At 39.2% G+C, this 24,653-nt stretch overlaps 5 protein-coding genes across 6 annotated transcripts in view; 1 reads left to right on the top strand and 4 right to left on the bottom strand.

Annotated features, from left to right (window-relative positions):
* LOC136436524 (protein unc-50 homolog A-like) overlaps positions 1–2,559 on the bottom strand; it is a 7,174-nt gene extending 4,615 nt beyond the window's left edge. The window contains exons 1-4 of the mRNA XM_066430547.1: positions 2,459–2,559; positions 1,105–1,288; positions 682–707; positions 399–464 (exon numbers count right to left, since the gene is read on the bottom strand). Of these exons, the coding sequence (XP_066286644.1) occupies positions 399–464; positions 682–707; positions 1,105–1,283 (271 nt within the window). The 5' untranslated portion in view covers positions 1,284–1,288; positions 2,459–2,559. The remainder of the gene's footprint in view (positions 1–398; positions 465–681; positions 708–1,104; positions 1,289–2,458) is intronic.
* LOC136436520 (translation factor Guf1, mitochondrial-like) lies at positions 2,267–17,123 on the top strand. The gene is made up of 18 exons (XM_066430540.1): positions 2,267–2,403; positions 3,034–3,174; positions 4,165–4,270; positions 4,518–4,666; positions 10,229–10,309; positions 10,608–10,685; positions 10,965–11,048; positions 11,194–11,258; positions 11,562–11,765; positions 12,228–12,357; positions 12,746–12,855; positions 13,469–13,596; positions 14,124–14,194; positions 14,729–14,830; positions 15,480–15,613; positions 15,945–16,166; positions 16,272–16,308; positions 16,422–17,123. Exons 2-18 carry the CDS (start codon positions 3,037–3,039, stop codon positions 16,545–16,547), a joined length of 1,965 nt encoding a protein of 654 aa, XP_066286637.1. The 5' UTR covers positions 2,267–2,403; positions 3,034–3,036; the 3' UTR covers positions 16,548–17,123.
* LOC136436521 (toll-like receptor 2) lies at positions 5,191–9,303 on the bottom strand. The gene has a single exon (XM_066430541.1). It carries the CDS (start codon positions 8,673–8,675, stop codon positions 6,720–6,722), a length of 1,956 nt encoding a protein of 651 aa, XP_066286638.1. The 5' UTR covers positions 8,676–9,303; the 3' UTR covers positions 5,191–6,719.
* LOC136436523 (uronyl 2-sulfotransferase-like) lies at positions 16,648–20,546 on the bottom strand. Its single transcript, XM_066430546.1, has 7 exons — positions 20,363–20,546; positions 19,849–20,060; positions 19,202–19,281; positions 18,737–18,878; positions 18,388–18,491; positions 17,796–17,959; positions 16,648–17,384 (listed from the first exon to the last, which is right to left on the bottom strand). Exons 1-7 carry the CDS (start codon positions 20,457–20,459, stop codon positions 17,224–17,226), a joined length of 960 nt encoding a protein of 319 aa, XP_066286643.1. The 5' UTR covers positions 20,460–20,546; the 3' UTR covers positions 16,648–17,223.
* Positions 16,648–24,653, bottom strand: LOC136436522 (uronyl 2-sulfotransferase-like). Of its 2 annotated transcripts, XM_066430545.1 has the most exons (9): positions 24,507–24,653; positions 24,073–24,138; positions 23,632–23,843; positions 23,292–23,371; positions 22,811–22,952; positions 22,304–22,407; positions 21,949–22,112; positions 21,312–21,498; positions 16,648–17,204 (listed from the first exon to the last, which is right to left on the bottom strand). In XM_066430545.1, exons 1-8 carry the CDS (start codon positions 24,601–24,603, stop codon positions 21,338–21,340), a joined length of 1,026 nt encoding a protein of 341 aa, XP_066286642.1. In that variant the 5' UTR covers positions 24,604–24,653; the 3' UTR covers positions 16,648–17,204; positions 21,312–21,337. The 2 variants fall into 2 exon arrangements, with proteins under 2 accessions (XP_066286642.1, XP_066286641.1); XM_066430544.1 differs by lacking the exon at positions 16,648–17,204 and having other exon boundaries at positions 20,794–21,498; positions 24,507–24,650.

The raw sequence follows: 24,653 nt of genomic DNA, 5'->3' as shown, positions 1-24,653 counted from the left end.
AACTACAAAGCATTGATGATATCAATACGTTTATAACGTCTATAGGTCCAAACAAAGGGACTCTAAGTTACATATCTTCAATGCATTACTAGTAGGGCAAACATCGCTTGAGCTAATCCAGCTGGAGCTCTTCTTTTTTGCTTCCGTGTCTACTGCAAATTATGCTTATCTATTGTTATGATGTAACTGTAGCAGACTATCCAAGAAGTTCTGTACGCTTGTTTACAAAGACTAGTTAAACTACATTTTGTACATGTACTCTACAAGCAGAGGTTGGGTTTCGGCTTGTTTTTTTTTGTCATTTTAGGCTTCTTTTTTTGTCACGGTTTCTTTTGGCCGTTGGTGTACAGTTACACCACAAGAATCACACTTCTCAGTTCTTCTATTGTCATACTTACCACACAACCAGAAGCTGAGCAAGACCAGGAAGGCTGGGTCATCTCGAGCCCACTGGTCTTTTGTCTCTGGAAAAGGATAAAAATAGAAGATACTTTTAACAAATTTAGATGATCACCAAGATTCTTAATGGCTATGCCTAGTTTCCTTGCATTTGTACGACTTTGACGGCTGAATCTGAACTAACAGTATGAAGGTACCTTTAATTAGCTAGATTAGCAGTCTTATATTTTCTTGCTACAGCTATAAGTTACTAGTAAGACACCTTTTAATATCAATACTCACGTTTTCTGTAGTGGAAATTTCTGTATCTGTAAAATAAAGACAAATTCCACATTTTTTTTAGGGATGGACTGCACCACAAATCACAATTCTACATGTATAATTTATATAGTCCAACTTGTATATCATTCTCTTTCATTTGCATACCAAAGACGTGATATTTTCTCCACACCTAGGCTCTTGGGAAACAATAAACAAAACAATAAATTTTAATTCAATCTATACCACTGGATTACAATACAAAAAGTGGTAGAGATTGAATTACTGTAAAATTCTTTTCTTCAATTTCCTGGATGACTAATATTATTCACAAACGTTATAAACAAAACAGTAACGGTTACATACATGTGTGCAAATACTCTTCATGATTATACACTTCTAAGCTAACAATCTTAGTTCATACTGAATTTTGAAACAATGACTCACACTCTCTGTGGTGCGACACACAAGTACAGCATCTGCCAGAGTGCGAACTCAAAGTCCATCTGTCGGAACTTGAGGATGCGGCGCAGGTACTTGTAGCGCTTGGCGCCCGCCGTGTGCCGTGCCTCCAACATGGGGTTTGAGGGAGTACCGGTAGGCGGAGAGAGTCTGCTGGGTAACATCAAGGCTGATGTAAGGGGTACATTTGAAGTGTTCAAGTGTTAGTGTGGGTTGTGCTAATACTGTCAGGCTGTAGCCTTAGCAGATAATATGTCAATGAATGAATGAATGAAGACATATATTGTACACCAACTGGGCTAAGTACAGGTCACAACATAGACATGTTTAAAATCATACACATGTTGGTACGAGTATTGCAATAAGGGTTTAGCTTCTTCTCGCTTGTTGGTAATGGTGAAAATGCAGAATGAATGTACACTATAGGACAGACCTGGAAAGATTGGTGTGGAAAGCACATTTATTTAAAAAAGATCAAGCTTGTACTATAAAAAAATTAAAATAAAACACTAAAAAATGACTGTACATGAAAGTTGAAAAAAAAGATAGCAAAGATGACAACGAAAAAGAAGAAAGTAAAGTGGACCAAGAATTACAATTTACATGTACTTTTAAATGTTATAAATATTTGAGTGTCATGTATTACTGTTAATGTAAGGACTCTAATAAGCCCACTGCACATGGTGCTGGTGGTGATTAACATAATAAAGTCATAGCCACAAGTTTTTATTGCCTGATTGACAATCATATATTCTAAAGCAATAAATTTTACAATACAATTAATGAATTACAAAGCACCTGTCTTAATTATGCTTTTACAAGTTTAAAGGAATAGTAGAAATATGATTTACAATACATAGAAATACATATTACAGGTTGCATCGAAACCTTAAACTACGTTCTATTATAGTATACTTCGGAACATCTGATTAGAGTTTCTATCTGGTATGCCCAAAAATATTTACCTCTCGTTGCGACTCTAGTTTGTATCTAGGCTAGAAATAGTATAAAAATCACAATAGATGTCTTTGTGGCTACTTCCTCAATCAAAGAACTGTCTGTGCTTTTGATTTAACCGTGATGTCATGTCTAATATCATAACATCGATGACGAGACGGACTGACAACATTTCACTCTACACGTCATCAGTGCCCCCCTCCCCACCTCGGACAGGACCAACCTGACCGACTACACTGCTGGCAGTTAGCTCAGTCGGCTGCGCTCCTAAAACCCGACTTAGACGACATTTCAAGACACGACTTTAGGTCTCAATATTCAGTACAGGTAGAGAAGAATCTTATTGTAAGAGGAAACCCGCAAAATTAAGAGTATTTCTTACCGAAGTTACTGGTACAACTACTGTCAACGTTCCCTCCCCTTCCGTGTGTTTTTCACTGACGACAGCAGCAAAATGAGAAGAACATTATTGCTTCGATCCATTACCAAGACTAAATCATGGGAAAAAAGATGGTCATCGTGATAAGAATCTGTAACAACATAATAATCATAGCCTATTTGTTGATTATAAATTTCAATTTAAAGGTTAATCAATTATCTAAAGTAGATTAATCAATGGTCGAACTTTTGAGTTTACTAGTGGTCACTGCGGACGAGAATATTATTTTAGTAGGGGTTTATGTTTATCGTTTCTGTTCTCTACATTCAATATCGATCAGGATTCTAATTAATGAAGCACAATTTTAAGGTAGAACCTTAAATTTGCAAAAATTTGTATGTATGAATACACTTTTTTGTTGGAATCTTTATTATATTCGATTATAAGATTTTTGAAGGCCCCTGGAACAACATTGTATCACCCCAAGATGGTGGCGTACAGGCCAAAATTTCATTTTTCCCACACAATTTTGATTTGTTGATTTTCTGTCTGTTTGGTCCACCCTTCTCCATATCTAGGAGATGACAATGATGTGGAGAAGTTTCGCGTGTCCTTTGTGTCAAAGGATCCGACTTGTAACCCACAATGTGGGATATTTGGCGCCATTCGCCAGCAGACGACATGCAAGCTCAAAGTCACCAGAGAACCATGCTGGACAGGTTTGTGTTATGATTCTTATGAATGGCAGAAGCATAATCACCTAAACATTTGCAGCACTCATGGGTAAAGAACGAGTCGATAGACACAGATACTCTATTATATAATTGGTGCCGATACCCATCTCCAGTATTGTTATATATTGTCCAGTCAATCCTGACACACAGTCAATCAAATTACCTTTATTTTGTCATGATCATGAAAAGAAATTAAGAAATTTATCTCCATCCTTTCATCATTTGGAGATTGGATACTGGTTGTGTAAACGTAACTTTGTATAAAAACACAATTTCAATAGAGCAGTAAGATCATGATGACTTTAAATTTGATTTGCATTTTGTTTGAACATGGTTTATTGCCTTCGCCAAGAAGGTTATGTTTTGCATGCCATAGTGTGTGTGTGTGTCCCTCCGTCTGTGAACACGATAACTCAAGAATGCCTGGATGGATTGTCTTGATATGTGTGTGTATAGGTCTTAATTCTTAGGACCTCGAAATGATTAAATTTTGGGACCCCCTGGCGACTTTCTATGGTACTGCAGAAGAACTTCTGGTTTTGATATCTTGTGATCTGAACATGCTATGGTTATGATGTTTGAGTGGTAGATAGCTTTTGGGAGTGTCATGTAGATTTGGGCACCCATTAGCAGCCTTTTTGGAGTACAGGAGTCGATTTTGTTTCAAACTTTGAAAGAGAATAGATCAAGAAGGGGTTGATTTTTGGTATGTAGATAGCTTACGTGATGATTGACAAAATCCCTTGCTAAGTACTAGTATGCAAATCAGGAGCAAATTTTTGAACGTCTTGTGTTATCTGTGGAGAGAAGATTATCAACTGATATAAGTTATATTATAACTCATGCAAATGAGGTCCTTATTTGCATAATAGATTAGAAAAAGATATGTCACTAAAAAAAGTTAACATCATTTAGCAAAGGTATGAGGTTGTAGAACTCTGCTTACAACTTCTTCACAATTCTATCCTTTGGCAGATTAACATGTCACAGTTTCCAGTGGAGAACATCAGGAATTTCAGTATCATTGCACATGTGGACCATGGCAAGAGCACACTAGCAGACAGACTATTGGAGCTCACAGGCAAGTCTTCGCATTGCTGTTTCTTATATGATCCTATGTATGTATTCTAGCCTAACTTGATTCTGACCCAGTATTGGTATAACTTAGAGTCATCAATATTCCAATGTTACTTTAGCGTTAAGCATTTCCAGGCCTGGCCTACCTGAATTAACGGAAAGCATTGTGTGCCTTCCCGAATTTAGTGTAAAGCGTAATCAGTACCCCATGCAGACCCTCATAAACTGACACGCTTGTGCCTTGCTGACAGGAACCATCTCCCAGGAGGCGTCGAACAAGCAGGTGTTAGACAAGCTGCAGGTGGAGAGGGAGCGGGGCATCACGGTGAAGGCACAGACAGCATCCATGTTCCACCAGTACCAGGGCAAGACCTACCTGCTCAACCTGATAGACACACCGGTGAGCAATGCCTCCTTTTGTTTTGTGATGGTACTGCACTAATTGCAATTTAGGTGAACTCTTTTATGTTTGCCTGGAATAGATTCTGCAATAGCAGATCAGAGGATTTTAGGAATTTTTTAAAGTTTGCTATCGAAACAATTGTAGTACATTAGAAATACATCTAGGAAACCCATTTTCACAATGCCGTGAGTTTGTGCTGTAGAGGTCACCATGAAAATAAAAACCACTGAAAACATTTCAAGATTTACAGAACTAAACGCCTTTATCCAGGAGCATTACTCAAATGTTTAACTTTTATCCCTCTATGCTAAACTGCACTGGTAACTTATACAGTGATGCTAAATACCAAAATGTTGACATTGTGTACAAATCAAAACTTTTTGTTATCTCATCTGTCCAGTAAATATTGGTTCTATTTTAATAAAGTATCCAAGTACATCTATGCCAAAAATAATTACTCCAAGTACATCTATTTTGTAGAGTGGAAATAAGCGTATAACAAAACACAAAGCATACCAATGTTTGCATTCATTTTGTCAATTTTATTTTTGTTGTTGTATGTATAATTACACCTCTAACTTATGTTCTACAACTAGATTAGCATTGCATCTTAATCATGTTGTCAATCCAAATCTTGCCTATTTCTTAAGGAATGTTCTATTGTTTTCCAACAACTATAGCAATAGACAACAGGATCACAGCCATGCTGGTATAAGCAAGGAATAGAAAAAGATTAGAATATAGTACTAATAGAATAATAAGCTGTGTTCAACATTTAGTAATATTCTTCCATGTCTAATATTCAATTAATATCATATCATATACAGTATACATAAATATAAAAGAACAATATATGAAAATCTGAATGTAAAAGTAAGTTTACAAGTTTTATCATTCCATGATTTCAAGACTAGATAAGTCAAATAATCTGGGTTAGTATTTACAATTTGCTGTCCTACCGGTATCTTAATTTCTAGCTGGAAAAGTGATTATCATCTGTTTTTATATTCTACTCTGACTTTGGTACAACTCAGCCAGGGCGTGTAAAGCAAGCACTCAATTGGCTATTGCTACATTTCTTACAAGACATCATGTATACACATGTGTACTACTTCTGTCAGCTATATCAAAACCAAGCAAACAAGTGATTTTAACACTTGGTGAACAGGTGGTTTAACATTCAGTATATGTGTCAGCAAAAATATATCAGGAGTTACAGTAAAAAGGGCACTCATGATATTTCCTTCCTCTTTCTCTTGGCATCCCATATTTCAACATGTGCCAACTGATAACACACCCTTACATGTCAGGGACAAACCAACATTGCAGTTTTTGAAAGAAATGGTACGAAAATGTTTGGTATAATGTTTGATGTGAAGAATTAAGAGTGTTAAGTGGTGTTGTGGTTCTATGACATAGCAAGATAAGATATATAATGGTTACGGTTAGATAAGATATATTTTATCTGTCCATCGCCCTTGTTGGGTACTGTTTTTCCCTGAAATATGCACATGGCAGCACATGCCGACAGTGTTATTGTGTCTGAGCTGTTCTGTCAAGGATTTAGCTATAGTATCAAGGGCTATTGTCAAGTTTATTAATATCATGCTTGCATCCTGATAACACTTCACTTCTCTGGGTTTTTTTTGGGGGGGGGGGGGATCTGATTAAATACCTGTGTAAATCCAATTTCATTTGGTTCCAAAAGTGCAAATTTACCCATAGAATGGTGAAGTGTGAATCTTGAGGAGCAGAATTTCACTGTCTCTTCTTCAAGGATAGCAAATGATCAAATTGATGTTTGTTTTGTTTTGTTTTATATTCTGGTTTGACAGTACATGTTACGATATAACTATATCCAAAGTAGTCACCTTATACAACTGAACTGTATCCAAATAGTCACCTTATACAACTGAATAAAATAGTTGGATATTGGAGATTTCTTGATATTGAATGAAATATTCCTTATCTTTTCAAGATTGTGTCAGCACCCAGATTGCCAGTGCTACATGACATATTACCTCTGTCACTCTGATGCCATTGATCATGTCTATACCTGCTGCATCTCTATCCTGTTGCCCTGCCGTTTGAAGATGTTTGTCTTGAAGGACTCGCGCAGACATTGCCAGAAGGCATCCCTCTGCCGCGGGTCCTCGGGCCACCGCAGGTACTTCCTTCCCATCATCACCTTCTGCAACAACTTGGGCATCTTGGCCTGTGGAACGTCCTCCAGTAACACAAAGATGAGGTCATCCCTGCTCTTCCCGTAGCGCTTGTTCCTGGACATCTCCAGCTCCCACAGGCAGCGCTTGCTCCGCAGAAAACTACTGGAGATGACAAACATCGTCTTTCGGCTCTCGTCCATTGCGGCGATGATGTTGTTCTGATCTTTCGGTCCGTCCTCAAAGTCACGAATGTCCAGGCACATCTTGTATGTGGGCGGGGGACAATTCTCCACCTTGGGGAGTAATTCGTCAATGACCCACCAGCGATCGTTACTACAGTAGGACAGAAAAGCCTCGTACTTGAAGTACTCGTCCTCAACTTTCTGTTCAACTTGCTCGCCCTTGTTACCGCATAGCACGAACCAACCGTACTTGACGCGCCATCGGCAGTGGTAGTACAGCACAGCTGCAAGCACAATTACCAGTACAGCCAGGGTGAGAGAAATCCCCAGGGACAGTCCCAGACGGGTGTGGTCCGTGTGGTCGCACTTGAGAACCTCCGGGTTGAAATGTTCGAAGTTGACACCACGTGAATGTCGTGGGTAGTAACACTCGTATTCTTCCCATTTAATGAATGCTACAGTGCCGTTTTCTTTCAACCGATCAAATAACCACTCCACGTCGCATGTGCACGAGAAAGGGTTCCCAGACAAGTCAATCTCTTTCAAGGAACCCAGTCCCTTCAAGAATGTTTCTGAAAAGACAGAAATGTTGTTTTTCTGTAGACCAAGATGTCGTAAGTAAGGTAACGCTTTTCCCAGGTCCTCTGGGCAACTTTTGATCAAGTTTTGAGCCAGGTACAAACTCGTCAGATTTTCTGGACCAGTAAATAATGATGCGGATGTTTCAGATGTAAAGGTCATATTGTTCTGGGTCAAGTCAAGCACGTGCAAATCCTTCATCTCTGCGAACGTTTCTGCCTCCAGTGTATGGATAGCATTGTTCGACAAGTTAAGTTTTTCAACTTTTTCAAGCTGGTGTAGGATCGCCTTGTTCAATACTTGGATCATGTTGCCATTGAGATCTAGGACTTTTAAAGATGGCAGACCACCAAATGCATCTTCATGTATTACTGAGATCTTGTTGGAGTCTAACATTAGATCTTCTAGCTTTGCAAGAGTGCTCTTTGCAAAGGCAAGGAAAGGAATCCTTTCCAATGCATTTCCTGTAAACTTGATGCTTGTCACTTCAGCCAAATCTTTGACGTTGGTAAGATTCAGTGTCTGTATGGCATTGTTTTTCATGCTTATTGTCTTCAGTGAGCGCAGCTCTTTCATTGGTGGTGGGGTGGCCATCTGTAAACCTTCGATCATGAGATGTTTCAACATGGGCAAATCGTCAAGCAAATCTTGTGGGAAGTCAGCGGTGCCGCTGGAGTTCAGATACAACACCAAAGCTGAGATTGTAAAGTTACCTGGATCAAATTGAGCGAAGAACGTACAGTTGTCATCAGGGGGGTCCTGCTGTAAGATGTGCTGAAGTTGGGCCCTTTTCCTGGTGGGAGGGGTGAGGCCAGAGGCAGGGAGGATATCTGGGTAGCCCTGGGAGGGTCTTCCATCCTGCCGACCCAGTATGTCCAGAGAGGTGACCTCACTCAGCAAACATTTCGGGATGGACGCAACGTCCTCTATGATACAACTTAAGGAGCCATGATAGCTACTCAAGTCTTGACAGAAGACACACGGGCTGGCTCCTTGAGTATCACATTCTTGTCCCACAGTCTTGGAACAGAAAAATGTCGTCTGAACAAGGAGAAAGACCACAAAGTACCTCCCCTCCATGGTGGCCTTGATCGGTAACAGTCAGTCTGATCCAGTCAGCTGTTTGGTGACCCAAGGGGTTTCCTGCCTGCTTCCTGTTGTAGATCACTGCAGAACTGCGCTGGGGTCAGCTGAAAGGGCACAACAACCCTTATGTCACGTCCTATATTTGGAGACCCGGCACTTCCGTGCAGGGAAGTCTTTGCAGAAGTGCTTACGTCTTGGCAGGTGGTGCTGACGTGGTCCTTACCAGCCTGTGTTGATCTCCCTGAATGTCTCCTGTTGCTGTAGTTCTTGCAGATAATGTAGGGCACTGAAGAAGTGTGACACTGTGTGTTAAAGTGTAACACAGGTTGCAGCTGGGGTTAGCGTCACCTCCCTAGCAGTGCCTTGTTCTCCCCACTGGTTGATCATAAACCCAGAACTGTTGACTCAGCAAACATGGCTGCTGCTAGCTTGCTGTCACAACATGAAAAGGACAGAAGAAGCAATAGGGAACTAGAGATAAAGCTGTACTGTAAAATGAAAGCAGAAAATTATAACATTTGGCAGAGAGCAGTTTCATCTGACATGTGGTAAGCATCAGCTGGTGGTGATGTCATCAGGATGAGGTCATGTTTCTCCAGGCAGCCTGGGTAAAGGTTGGCTGGGAGTGGGTTGCCATGGTAACCTTTTTAGTCCTTGGACAAGCTGCCCTTCAGCAGCAAAGATACCTTCTTACTTCTTATACTTACCCACACAAGATATCTTGGGACTCCCTGATCAGAGATAAAAAGCATCATGTGGCTGTAGAGGCTGTACATTTAAAGAATATAGAATACTTTTCACTGCATACTTAGCGGTTTAACCTTCTCCCTGCTGCCTAAGTCTGTAACTAATAGGAAATTGGGCACCAAATGGCTACTTCAGAGTGCTTAAGGTTAAATGACTTTAGACAATCACCTCTACATGACAATGTGTGTGATTTGATAACCATATACCTTGTTTGTTTTCACAAGAATAAAGCATACTGAAATTTGTTTGTAGACTCATTGCAGTAGAGATCTTTAAAATTTCACAAGAAGGATGAGAGAACAAAGAACAACTAGAGTAACATGACCTCGTACCTTAGCCAGATGATGTTATTGAATGTTTTAAGTGACATATCATAAATGTTTATCATTGATTATGCAAATAGTGTCCTTTGCATAAACTATATCAGTTAATCATCTTCTCTACCCAGATAATTTAATAACACAAGTTGTTCAGTATTATCTTAGCTATTGATTTACAATGAACTGTTGATCTACAATGTCTGACTCTGATCAGACACGTGGTTCTCTTTCCTTAAGATCTGAAACACAAAGCTTTCTCCCTGTGATATTGAACTGAATCTTCGACTTGTTCCGTGTTTATTATTATACAAAATGTATGCAGCATGTATACACTAAAATGTTTATATTGCAACCAACTATCATCTTGACAAGTTGTATTTCTCAGATAGAACTTCAAAGAATTATTTCCACAACGTTTCTCAAAATCAAACGCAATAAAAACATATCTGGACTTTATAAGTTTTTTTTGTGTTGCTTCAGGGTCATGTAGATTTTAACTACGAGGTGTCCAGGTCTCTGGCCGCTTGTCAGGGAGTGCTGCTATTGGTGGATGCAAATCAGGTAGGATGGTCTTATTTCAAATATTTCAAGTGGGGTACAAATGTTTTAGATTTCATTTTTCTTAAGCAAATGTATAAACAAATCTTGTCTTATAATCTTTACTCATTTTTTTAAACTGTCTCCAATCGGTCATAAAAGGAAGATTCTTATGTTGAATTTTCATATAGAATATTACAACATACATGAACAAGATGATATGCATATATATATGGATATATGGAGTCAGAAGTTGAGTTACAACAATGTGTTTGTTGAAAGTCTGTAAGATCATGTCTAAATTTTTCTGTGTTTTTTTCAGGGAGTACAAGCACAAACTGTTGCCAACTTTTACCTGGCTTTTGAGGCAGAGTTGGCCATCATACCAGTCATTAACAAGGTAAATACATTTACAGTTACTGTAGTTAAAGTTAAACACCAGTGAAAAAAATAGATTCTAAGCAAGGGTAAACTTTTTTATACAAATTTTAGTGAAATGAATAGAAACTGATTATTGCTCTTTCCTCGGTACACTTGGAATATCTCTTGGCGGGGAGAGGGGCATGGTTATTTTGCAAAGTCTGGTCCTTATAAGTGTCTCACTAGTAACACGTCTCAATATCACAGGTGATATTTTGTACCATCATTTTAACATTTATCATGTACTCTTCCTTAACAGATAGATCTGAAACAAGCAGATGTAGAGTCCACAGAAGAACAGATGAGACGACTGTTTGATTTTAAAAACGAGGATTTCTTTAAGGTAAGAGTTACTGCGTGTAACTATCTATTTTTTCCATCTCCTGACTATAAATGTTTTGTTTCTTTGTCCATTTAACATACCACTTGGAATAGTCTCACACATCACTTTGCTTTTCACTTTGCTGTAATAATATCAATTTTTCCAGATATCAGCCAAACTAGGGATAAACTGTAGTGAAATTCTGGATGCAGTGATCCAGAGAATACCACCGTAAGTCACCTTTTATGGTTGCAATATGTATTTTCCTAGAACTATCGTTGAGTGGAACTTGTTGCAACTGTAGAAAATCCTCACTAGCTTTAAATAACGCATGCAGCTAGATGTGCAAAGGTTAGACTTCCACAAGGTTGAAACAATTTTTAACAGTTCTTGACCTTACACAATTCACTTTATGTTCACGGCACAAGATTCCCACAGCATTGACTTTTTTTTTACTGTTTCTAAATAGCTAAAAAGCACCTGATCCTGCAAGCGTTGTACAATATGTAACGTTACACAATTTCTGTCACTCAGGCCAAACTCTGACCACAGCAAACCCTGGAAGGCCCTCCTATTTGACTCTACGTACAACCACTTCCGCGGTGCGGTCACCAACGTGGCAGTTATAGACGGGAAGGTTCAGCAGGGGGACAAGATCAGCTCTGCCCACAGCAACAAGTCGTACGAGGTGCAGGAAGTAGGGATCATGAGCCCTGACCAACAGTCTACTCAGGAACTGTTAGTACCATGTTTATAAACTACTGAAATAGAAACACTGCTGTAGAAACTTATCTTACATAATATCTCTATTTTTATGTGAAGTGAGAAGTAATACATAAACTATTATGATGAGAAAGAAGATGTTTGAAATATTTATAAGAGTGGAATCCTGCATGTTTGATGTTTACATCCACAGAAGTAAACTTATTGTTCTAGGTTTGTTTCTTCTTCTTCTCCCATCCCAAACAATGACAAAATATCACCACAACTACTACAGCTTTATAAGCATAAGCAAGTATAAGAGCTGAATAACTTGAAATCCACCAAACTAGTAGATCTGTATCTGTATGGGGATTAGTAAGCTTTTTCTTTTGTCCCATCATCATTACTTTTTCAAAGTTACCTCTTCTCAAGATTCAGAACAAAATTGAATACATTTGAAGACTAGAAAAGGTAATCTTTCTCCTCTCCCCCCTCCAGACATGCAGGCCAGGTAGGTTACCTGATCGCAGGGATGAAGTCTATCCAGGAGGCCAGGATAGGTGACACCTTACACCTGTCTGCCTCACCTGTGGAGCCGCTACCTGGCTTCAAACCTGCCAAGCCCATGGTAGAGTCCTGCTCTGTTTTTGTATCATCTTTCAGTCAATGAATGTAGTGTTTTGTCAAGATTGTGTCATGACTTATATTTACTGAAGTTTTAACTGACGCATTTACTTCGAATTCAGACCTTATTGAAAGTTTCTATTCTGTTACATTCCAAACCTGAGCTTGAAAAACATTATGCCAGTAGTATTATTATAAACATAATCATGTAGAGCAGGCAAAGTGGTACAAGTATATTTGAAGTGAGCATACAAAAGTATACAATGTCATACAGTAAGTGTACTTTGTTCCATGTTTTTCAGAATCTGATTTTAAAAGCTAAATGTCTAATGCGGCTGGGCTCATCTCACTTTTCCAGTTACAAAAGCAAGACTGTCATGTGTATTTTCAAGGTGTTTGGAGGAATTTTCCCCATGGACCAGTCAGAGTACCGTGACCTGAAGGTCGCTGTTGACAGATTGACCTTAAATGACTCCAGTGTCACTGTTGCTAAGGACAGCAGGTAAGGAAGAATTAGAGAAGATGGATAGAGCTCTCTAGTGATAGGGAGAAGTATTGCAGCTTATCTTTTTTTTTGTCAATGCTTAAGACAAAAGTGCACCTCACAATTGTTCTGTGCTAGTAAAACTGTTAATCTTTCTCAGCTTACAGCATGCACCTAAAGAAGATTGATATCTTCAGACATGATTACTGTATGTTGAAAATAGAAACATCCCAGTACCTACCATTCTCCTATGCAGAGCCTCCCCCACAACCTGTACAAAATACCTTAAAAGAGGCTCTGCAAAACCGGGCTGAGGTTTCTACTTTTGTAGCTTAACCTAAAGAAAAGATTAATTTGTTTATTCGGGTTTTTCACAATGTGAAATGGAAGACAAAACAGGCGATTCTCTGATTGGCTGATGGCTCAGGTTAGAGGCTTCACCCACAAAAGTGGAAGCCTCAAGCTAGTTTATAGAGCCTCACCAAGGTATGTTGTATATGCCACTGGCAAGGTTATGCGTAAGAGAATGAGACAAGTAATTTTGTCTGTTTTATTATGATTGTACAGGCTGAAGGACAATATCACAAGGATCAATATTTAGTCCTTTCACTTTGCTGTCACCCCAAAACAGCGCTGCTCTAGGCCTGGGGTTCAGGCTAGGCTTCCTGGGACTGCTGCACATGGAAGTCTTCAACCAGAGGCTAGAGCAGGAGTACAACGCCACTGCCATAGCCACCACTCCAAGTGTTCCATGTAAAGGTGGGGAAATACAGGCAAACTTCTCCACTGTGTAACAGTGTTGTTCAAGCACCACTTACTGACCAGTCAAATGGGTTCGGACCTTTTAGCCTTGTGGTAAGTGCGTTGGGTTTGTGGCTGGCGGCCCGGCTTTGTTGCTGGGAGCCAGGAGGCTTCACTACTCGCCTTGTGTGTTTCAGTGGTTCCCACACCAGCCCTGTGAGAAATGGCAAAAAGTGCTACACAGGGATATTGAACTCTTTGAGGACTTCAAGGACAAATCTGAAAATAGAAGGGGGGGGGCTTAGTGTAACAGTGTGGTTCAAGCTCCACTTTTAGCCTAATGTGGTGTGCATTAGGTTTGTGTGCTGCCTGGCCTGGGTTGATCCCGGGAGTCAGGAGACTACTACTCACCTTGTGCATAACCACACTGTTACAACTGCTGAAGCTCACTTGTTGCTCTCTTGCACGAAGGAACATCACTTATGTTGGTTACATGTAGCTCTCCAGTCTATTGCACAAAAAGAGTTTTTGATGTGTGTCCCCAGCTCGTCTGAGCAGTGAGAAACTCATCAAGCAGTACAGGACAGACGAGATCACCATCTACAGCCCAGCAGAGGTGAACTTCAACTTCATTTTCAGTTGTGACTAAACAGATATTTATCCAGAAAACCATATCAATATGTCAACCTTGTCTCGACTTGAACCATCCTGAATTGTCTTCACCTAATTGACATTTCAATTTAGAGTCTATAAAACCTGGTTCTCCAGTTCTGTCCTTTAGTCACTGACGAAAGATAGCAGATGCTGTCTGAAACATCTGTTTCAAAATTTTATCTAGTTGCTTGAGTAACTGTTTTTTGGCGTATCAACATGTCAACCTCTTAGATATTATGTTTATACCTGATGAGAGTATTCAGTACTATTGCATATACAACATTTTGCTCTCATTGAACAGATAACTGTATGATCTAGGTTGGCATTTGACATTGACAACTGCAACACTGACAGGAATGGAGCTCTAGATGTGGAAATAGGCTTATGTTCAATTTCTACAAAGACTAGGACAAGTTGGGTATAGCCTTTGAATGTACAGTCTGTTATGCTGTATGAAGTTCCAACACGACCCTGTTCCATGACATGTACAATGTAGTTCCCAGAGAAGAAAGATGTTGCGGAGTACCTGGAGCCTATCGTCATGGGAACCATCATCACACCAGACGTTCACCTCAACAAGATATTCAGCCTCTGTGAGGTGAGAACAGTCATGGACTTCTGATAGAAGTGGCTTTGCTTTCAGAAAGATCAATGTAACAATTAATGTAAGCATAAGTTTTGGAAAATGTTGAATGATTTATAGTATTTGCAGGATTGACTTGGCATTGATGTTACAAGAATGTGATTTTCATTGATAGAGAGAAAGACTTGAAACATGTACAATGTGTCTTCCAGCTGTGGTTGCTAATATTCATGCCTTATTTATGCCTTTTTGGAGTACTGTAGACATCTGTTATACTAGTATGTCTCTATAAGTCATCATGTCCAATGTAATGTTAATCCTAGTGAAAGTGAGATTCTACAGAAAAGATTCTAACAAAGTAAAGAATCAAGTATCAAGAATTTGTATTGTAGTAACATCTACTAACATAATTCAACCAGGTTACATAATTCCGCCACCATGAAAAGATACACCCAAACAGATTTGGAACCCAACATTTTCCGGGATAATACACTCCAGTATATCTAAACTGTGCATGCCTGGGGGTGCTGCACGAAAGAGCTCTCAACCGCACTGTTCTTCAAAGTGGCAAATTCATGTATCCTGGGGGATTAATGTTAATTGAGGTTAAAATGAAAGCTTTCACAAGCCTTCCAGTATTCACCACCTACAACATTACTTCCAGACCAAAAGAGGAGAACAAGTGGACTTTACTTACATTGACACATCACGGGTGCTGCTGAAGTACAGGCTGCCACTCAACGAGATAGTGGTGGACTTTTACGACCTGCTCAAGTCAATCACTTCAGGCTATGCAAGGTATGAATGTCAATCATATACATGTATTTAAATAATCCCTATGGATTGCGTGATGATTAAGAGAACACCAGGCATAGAACTGCAGAAAATGTCATTTAGAGTTTGTGGACTTGGTGGCTGATCAATTACCTGTGTGGAGGGTAATGTAAATCTGGAGTCCCTCATATATGCTTGTTAAACATCTATGCCTTGTTAAAAGACAAATTAAAGGTTTGCATCTTGATACATAAATGGACAATTAGCTGCACAATTTGGAAAAGTTAAGGCAGGTGTATAAGTAGTAGTGATTTCCTCTCTTTGAATACAAAGAATTTGCTTTTTCATTACTTAGTTTTGATTACGAGGACCACAGCTATGAACCAGCAGAACTGGTCAAGCTGGACATCCTTCTCAATGGTCAAGTCATCAACGAACTGTCCACCATTGTGCACAAAGACAAGGCCTATTCAGTGGGAAAGAGTCTTGCTTCTAAACTAAAGAACGTCATCCCAAGACAGCTGTATGAAGTCATCATTCAGGCAGCCTTGGGAGGCAAAGTCATTGCCAGGGAAACGTATGTAGACACGTGTGTTTTTATCCTATTCTTTTTATATTTTCTTGCCATTAAAGCTCCACTTTAGTTTAATGCAGTACTTAAACCATGTGTTCTTTATTCCAGGATAAAGGCCTACAAGAAGAATGTGTTGGCAAAATGTGTAAGTCTAACATAAATCATCCTGCTGTTTTGAATTTAACTTCTGAATTGGTAAGACATTTTGAGAAGATTCGCTTCCCAGCTGTTCCTTGACAATGTTCTTTCCTTGTCCAGTATGGTGGAGACATATCCAGAAAGATGAAACTTCTTAAGAGGCAGGCAGAGGGTAAGAAGAGGATGAAGAAGATTGGAAATGTCGATATTCCAAAAGATGCCTTCATATCTGTATTAAAGAGATGACACCACTAGATATGTGCTACACTGATACACTGTCCGAAATATTCTCAATTGCATCCATGCAAACAAATTTTAACAAGAAGATAATGGCATAAAGACTCTGTTGTCCCTGAGATGTGCTTTATTGATTCCATGGTTTACTTGAATGTTCACCATACCGCAACATGCTGTAATATATTCATGGAACCTTATCAGTAAATGATTTGCACTGAAACAAGACAGCTTGCTAAACAAATTTTTAAACTTCTTATGCTGCCTACTTTAGTATAGATTGATTAGATTGAAATTAAAAAGATGCCATTTGTTTCAATGAATGACATCAGCATTGTTGTCACTGCAATACATGGCAATGTACTTTCAGTAACTCTCATTTGCTTTATTGGCACATAATGGTGATTTGCTTGAGAAAGGATTCAACAATGGGAAAATGGTACTTTAAGAATGACTGCAAAAAGGTTAAAGTACAAGTCACTGACTAGCCAGTGACTACCTGTACTAACTTCTAGACTTAATGCACACAAAGGACAGACCCAATGTAATGAAAAAATGTGCTGTTCAAATTACATGTACATCAAATCACTCTTGAATTGATTATTTAACAGGCTTATTCGGAAGCTACCCAACCCCCCTAAGGATAACTATATACATGTAGCAGCATATATTTCAGTTGTCTACTTGATCAGTCTTTGATTCCTAGTTGTACTTTCTGCATGTGGAATCTCTCCCTTATGAAGTAGTACACTTGGTAGTCCAACTTCAATCTTTCTCTCATTATCTTCCGAATTCTTGGAGATGGAGGGGATCTGTTTATGGTTCTTTGGTCTTCCAGAAGATTTGTCTCTGAAAGTTGGAAAAAATCAACAAATGTATATCATAAAAACAGTATGTTATAATCATATTTTCAATTTGTCAATACATGCAAACAAAAGATTGCAATTTTTCAATGCTGTCATCAGCTCTCCTCATAACAGTGCAATGTGCAAAAAGGGATTAACAAATGCAGTCATAAGATCCTCTTGACCCTAGAAAAGTTCAAAGCAGCTTACAAAAGCCTTTCTAAGAGGTTGTATGTTATCACAACTACTGGCCAAGTTTCTTTAGTGTTCCTTGAACAACAAAAATGACTGTATATTTATATACATGTAGCAACTCAATTTCAACTTGAAATAGCAACTCAATTTCAACTTGAAATTGAGTTGCTCCATGTATATATGTATACAGTATAATGTAGTTAACCGGAAAGTGACATACGCTGGTTTAGATCTTGCCACGTGTCCTGGGCTCCACGGAAGAACTGCGGCATGACCACCTCCAGGACCTTCAGGAAGCTGCTGAACTCCTCCAGTACCCCGACCACAGCGTAATGTCTCCTGATGTTCTCTTTGGCTCTTTCCACTGCCATCTGGGAAGGTTGCCTGGACAGTTCAAAAGTATGTATGAGAATAAATGGGTGCTTCCTGCTGGGTTAATCCAAGCTTACAGACATATTTTGATCATTTACCTCAGTTAGAATATAATGAGGAAACTAGGACAACGTCGTTAATTAACATCTTAAGTCACTTGGCAGGTTATGAAATCGAGGCTTATCTCTACTGTTGTTTTATCCAGTTGGAAATGAACAAGGAGGTTAAAGAGAAGACCCTCGAAATGAACATCTTGTCAAGCAGCAAATATATGACATTGAACACTGGTGTTGTGTCGATACTTGCAGAAATGGTCAAACACCCTTATTCTGGGAATTTGTTATTTATATTTTTCTTATTCCAGTGTCTTATAGATTCCGTCACGAACACTTACATATACATTGCATGTTGATGTTGCCATGAACATGTGATCATATTACCTGCATATCTGATCGTGTCCACAGAAAAACTTTGTCAGCAGAAAACCCTCTTTCCCCTCGGCATCGCACTCCCAATCGTTGCTTAAGACACATTCATCGAAAGTCTAGGGATTTATAAAAGAGACATGTAACTGACTTATTGTATATAGCTACTATAGGTATCGTACTGGAATGTCATATTTTGATTGGATGCAATCAGGGGAGCAAACTGTAGCAAGAATAGGGTGGATTCCAGGCTAATCCCAATCCACCTCCGACCTTGGTTGAAGAGCTGGAAGGTCCTGAATGTGTGACGGGCTTTATAGAATAGGCTTTGCTTAACATAACTGTCGCTTTACCTACAACAAACCTGTGTCATCTTCTGCTGTGAAAAGTTCCTCGGTATTGCCCTTTGCCCCACCCGTCCAAAGCGTATGTAGTAATACCAAGACACGCGCCTTTCTAACGGGTCCCTGACCAGGTTGATATACAAAGGCTGTTGGAAACCAAATCTGTAAGAAGAAGAGACGTTACGTACACAAATCTCATACACGAACCAGATAGACCTCTAATGACAATATTTGGTGGATGTCATTATACATGAAACAGAATCATTCGATGATCCCAGACCTTAAGGTTTCATCTTTGGCTGTGTGGTTGATGGGTACCACTGCTGGTCTAAAGAAAGAGTAATGAAGTTTTGTGACTGTGATCTGGTTTTGAGGTGATTCTAGGACTTCATAAAGGATTCTTCATTGTCGGTGAGGTAAAGAAAACACCCAGTGTATGTTAAGATAACTTTACATTTTCTGTTTTGAAGCGTTTAGATACTCACCTCCGAAAATCAACAAAGAATATCTGCTTCTCATATATACATGGAGTCGATAGTCTGTAGACCAAGTCTGTATAGATTTGCTGAAAACGTAACATAGAAACACTTGTAAGTTGCCATTAACGTCAGTAATAAACGTTGAAAAAACAACTGGAAAACTATATCTGCAATTTCGTTTCAAACAAAAACTTAAGAGCAATACAGGCAGCAATTCTAAAGAAACTTTCGTTGTGTTTCGATAATTGCTGCATCGGCAATCTACACCCATCATATTATCTTGTCTTACATATATGAATGAATTAAATTTTATAACTATGTCTTCCGACCTCACACCACCCTGCCAACATAGGCGTATAAGACATCGACAAAAATGAAACGTAATAAAACACATGGCCAAAATCAAATTTAACATTCGTAATAAATTAAGATAAATCAAGTAATAGTAGATCTACGTAGAGGTTCGATTCAAATATAACAAGGTAATAGATAATGATAAATTAAGTTCCAACCAAAATTGCTGATGCATTAAAACATCAAAGTATAGTAACGTTATAACAAATATGTTACATGCTTCTGGAAGATTACAAAAAAAGGACATTCCACTTACCAAGGAGGTTATATAGACGTCTATATAACCTCCTTGCACTTACCAACTCGTCGTCTTCAAATGTTTCTGTTACATAGACTTTGTCTTCATGGAAGGCAAAGTACTTGTTCTTCGCTATTGTCCTAAGCAAAATTTTCATGGAGGTGCTTCCACATTTCGGAACTCTGTTGTAGAAAACTAGACGTTTGTCACGTAGTCTTGTGTCTACCACTGATTTCTGCTTCAGTGCCGCTGACGTTCGCTCATCTGTAGATTCTGATAGCAGATAAAACTAGTTATCAAGGTCGACATGGAATCAAACGAAGAGTTTTTGAGGAGATAGTTCTAATATTCATTTGTGTCGTGTCCTGTCACATGTTGTAAAACATGTTTATCCCTAACTGATGACTATCCAATACCAATAGCGACTATAGTTGAACCAGGCAGCCTGATGTTATTGTTGTCACAGTCTAACACGTTCGAACCTGCCATGATTTTCGTGCAAAGTAATCGTCAGCTTTATCTAATGCTCGATAGACATCTTGATAATGTGGTTTAAAATAGACTAGCACGTATACCTTGTCCCGGAGTGTAACACAGTTGCAGCGCAGTCCATAATCCAGTCGAAATAATGAGGGAGAAGAAAAACGTGACCTCCCCAGCTGCCTCCATCATGGCCGTCCTGATGACGTAGCGAAGGCGGGTCAATAACCTTGGGTAACCTGTTCTCCCTGTTTACTAGCTCCTGTTGATAGTCGCTCCCATAGACCGCGAATGTTGCAAAAGCACGGATTTGAATGGAAATACTTCTTTTTTTTAATGGTTCGTTAAAATGATTCCTGGTTTGTAAAAATAAAGGCAAGTTGATTAAAGGTTAATCCCGGAGGTGCCATGGTGACATCTAATACAATTATGATGGGTTACACTGTTACACAGTCCTGAATATTCTCCATTGCATCCATGCAAGCAAATTTTAACAAGAAGATAACTGCATAAATAAAAGACTCTGTTGTCCCTGGGATGTGTTTTATTGATTCTGTTGTTAACTTGAAAGTGCAACATACTGCAACATGCAGTAATATATTCATGACCTCATCAGTAAAAGACTTGCATTCAAACAAGACAGCTTGCCAAACAATCTTAGTTAGAATTAAAAAGATACATGTATCATGCTTTTCAGTAAATGAAATCATTATTTTTGCCATTGTAATGTACTTTGTACTGAAGTTCAGTTACACTCCTTCGCTTTATTGGCACATAATGGTGATTTGCTTCAGACAAGGATGCAATGCTGGAAAATGGTACTTTAATTTGATGATGACTGCAAAAAGATTAAAGTACAAGTCATTGACTACTAGTACCTATACTAACTTCTAGACTTAACGCACATACATGACAGACCTAAAGTAATGACCAAAATGTGCTGTTCAAAATACAGCAAATCACTCTTGAATTCATAATTTCAATAGTCTTATTTGGAAGCTCTAAACCCCTGAGGATAACTATATAGTACATGTAGCAGCGTATCATCACGATTTCAGTTGTCTACTTGATCAGTCTTGGATTCCTAGTCGTGCTTTCTGCATGTGGAATCTCTCCCTTATGAAGTAGTACACTTGGTAGTCCAACTTCAGTCTTTCTCTCATTATCTTCCGAATTCTTGGAGATGGAGGGGATCTGTTTATGGTTCTTTGGTCTTCCAGAAGATTTTTTTCTGAAAGATGGAAATCAACACACGTAAAACAACACAGCATGTTATTGTATCCATGGTATCCTTGCTAAGTAGTTAGGAATTAACGATTGTCCTTTTCAATGCCATCATGTTATGTGTGGGTAAATCATTGGCCTCAGCTCTCCTCATTCTAACAGTGCAATGTGCAAAAAGAGATGAAGTCTATGTATACATGCAACAAATGAAGTCATAAGATCCTCCTCACCCTAGAAAAGCTCAAAGCAGCTTACAAAAGCCGTTCTAAGCCGGGTTGCATGTTATCACAACTACTGGTCATGTTTGTTTATTGTTCGTTGAACAAATACAGTATATTACGTGTATACATGTAGCAACTCAATTTCAACTTTAAAATTGTGTTGCTATATGTATATATGTACATGTATATACGTATACAGTATAATGTAGTTAACAGGACAGCGCGGAGCGACATACGCTGGTTTAGATCTTGCCACGTGTCATGGGCTCCACGGAAGAACTGTGGCATGACCACCTCCAGGACCTTCAGGAAGCTGCTGAACTCCTCCAGAACCCCGACCACAGTGTAATGTCTCCTGATGTTCTCTTTAGCTCTTTCCACTGCCATCTGGGAAGGCTGCCTGGACGAGTCAATCAAAAGTACGTATGACTGAAAATACATGCGTGCTTCCTGCTGTGTTAATCCAAGCTTATTATAGTCCTCTGCCGTAGTTTGATCAGTATCTTATAGATTTAGATCTATGTGATAGTTACATTCGAACACTTACATAGACATTTAAATCGCGTGTTGATGTTGCCATGATCATATTACCTGCATATCTGATCGTGTCCGCAGAAGAACTTTGTCAGCAGAAAACCCTCTTTCCCCTCGGCATCGCACTCCCAATCGTTGTTGAAGACACATTCATCGAATGTCTAGGGAGTTATAAAAAATACATATAAGTTACTTACTTTATATAGCTAGGTATTAGTCTTGGGCAACAAGAAAGATCCATACTGCCGAGGTCGAAGATTTGAATTCCGGCTGTTTTCGCTAACTGGAAGGGTGCTTCTCTTTTGATTAAGCTCCTGTAACTAATAGTCGACCATGGCTTCCCGACCTTCCCCGTACATACATACCATGGTTAGGAGTTGGTCGTGAGCAGGGTCATATGTGGTTGGGCGTTGGTCAGCGGGGTTGTCCGCTAGTCTTTAAAGTCGTCTGTGCCAGCCAACTATACATTTTGAAAATTGGTTGAAGAATGGGAAGGTGCTGAATGTGTGACGGGCTATATAAAAATAGCTTTGCAAGAGATAACTGTCGCTTTATACAACAAACCTGTGCCATCCTCTGCTGTGAAAAGTTCCTCGGTATTGCCCTTTGCCCCACCCGTCCAAAGCGTATGTAGTAATACCAAGACACGCGCCTTTCTAACGGGTCCCTGACCAGGTTGATATACAAAGGCTGTTGGAAACCGAATCTGTAAGAAGAAGAGACGTTACGTACACAGAAATCGTAGACGAACCCGGATAGACCTCTAATAACAACATTTGACGGTTGCCATTATACATGAAACAGAACCATTCGATGACCCTCGAACTTTAATTATACATACAAATGTATAAGGTTTCGCCTCTGGTTGTGTGATAGATGGGTACCGCTGTTGGTCTAAAGGAATAGTCATTAAGTGTTGGAACTGTGATCTGGTTTGAAATATTTATAGGACTTCATAAAAGAGTCTTCGTTGTAGGTGAGATGAAGAACTTGACGTATGTTAAGATGACTTTATATTTTCCATTGGATGCATTTAAATACCCACCTCTGAAAATCAACATAGAATATCTGCTTCTCGTAAATGGAAGGAGCCGGGAGTCTGTAGACCAAGTCTGCATAGATTTGCTGAAAACGGAACATAGAAACACGCGTGTGTTTAATATTCGAAAAAAAAATCGCTAACAGCAGGAAAACTACATTTATATCTGCAATTATTATCTGAAATACAAACTTACAGTCAACATTGGCATCCATTCTGAAGACGCTTTTGTTGCGTTTCGTGGATTGCTGCATTACCAATCCACACCCATCCTATATATCACCTTATCCTACATATAAGCATACATGCTTCTGGAAGATTACAAAACCAAGCACAGTCCACTTACCAACTCGTCGTCTTCAAATGTTTCTACCACATAAACCCTGTCTTCATGGAAGGCAAAGTAATTGTTCTTTGCTATTGCCCTTAGCAAAATTTTCATGGAGTTGCTTCCACACTTTGGAACTCTGTTGTAGAAAACTAGTGGTCTGTCACGTAGTCTTGTGTTCACCACTGATTTCTGCTTCAATGCCGCTGGCGTTAGCTCAGTTGTAGATTCTGATAGCAGATAAAAACTAGGCTAGTTATCAAGGTCGACAGAAAATCAAACAAAGAGTTTTTGAGGAAATATCAAGAAGAGAAGGGAAATGGAATTTCTGACATACATTTGTTAGAAAAAAATGCAGGGTAAATAGGGGTTAATAAAACCTTTATTGTATATGTTCTGCCCAGCTGAGCTAATTATAGGTACAGGTCACAAAAAAGACATATTTACAAACATACACACCATTTGGTACGACCCCGGACGAGTATAGTACACGTACAAGTAGTGGATAGGTTCGGCCTCTCGCTTCTAATGGTAATGGCGAAAATGTAGGATTGCGTAAGTTTAGCTAAAGTCGGTTTATAAAAACGAATGTCTCGCCCACAGGTTTGTACGGTCAAGTCTAGTCAAGTCAAGTCAAAGTTTATTGCACAATAATTGTAACACAGAATAAGCTTCTCGTTTAGATTCAACTGATGACTATGTACAATAACAATAGCGTACAGATCAACCAAACAGTCTGGTGTTGTTGTCAATGTTGTCTAACACGTTCCCCCGGGATTTTACGTCACCAAATGACTTATATTTTCGTGCAAATTAATCTCTTCCGCTTTCTCTACTGCTTGATAAACATCTTGATAAGGTGGTCTCTACGATGAATAGACTAGTATATGTACCTTGTCCCGGGGTGTAATACAATTGCAGCGCAGTCCATAATCCAGCCAAAACAATGAGGGCCAGGAAAAGCCTGACCTCCCCAGCCGCCATCATCATGTTGTTGTGATGACGTAGCGAAGAAGGGTCAGAGACCCTGAGTAACCTGT

Source organism: Branchiostoma lanceolatum, chromosome 6 (genome assembly GCF_035083965.1).
Source record: "Branchiostoma lanceolatum isolate klBraLanc5 chromosome 6, klBraLanc5.hap2, whole genome shotgun sequence".
Classification (NCBI taxonomy): Eukaryota; Metazoa; Chordata; class Leptocardii; order Amphioxiformes; family Branchiostomatidae; genus Branchiostoma; species Branchiostoma lanceolatum.
Note: the sequence above shows the minus strand (reverse complement) of the source record. Positions and strands in the feature narration are given on the sequence as shown.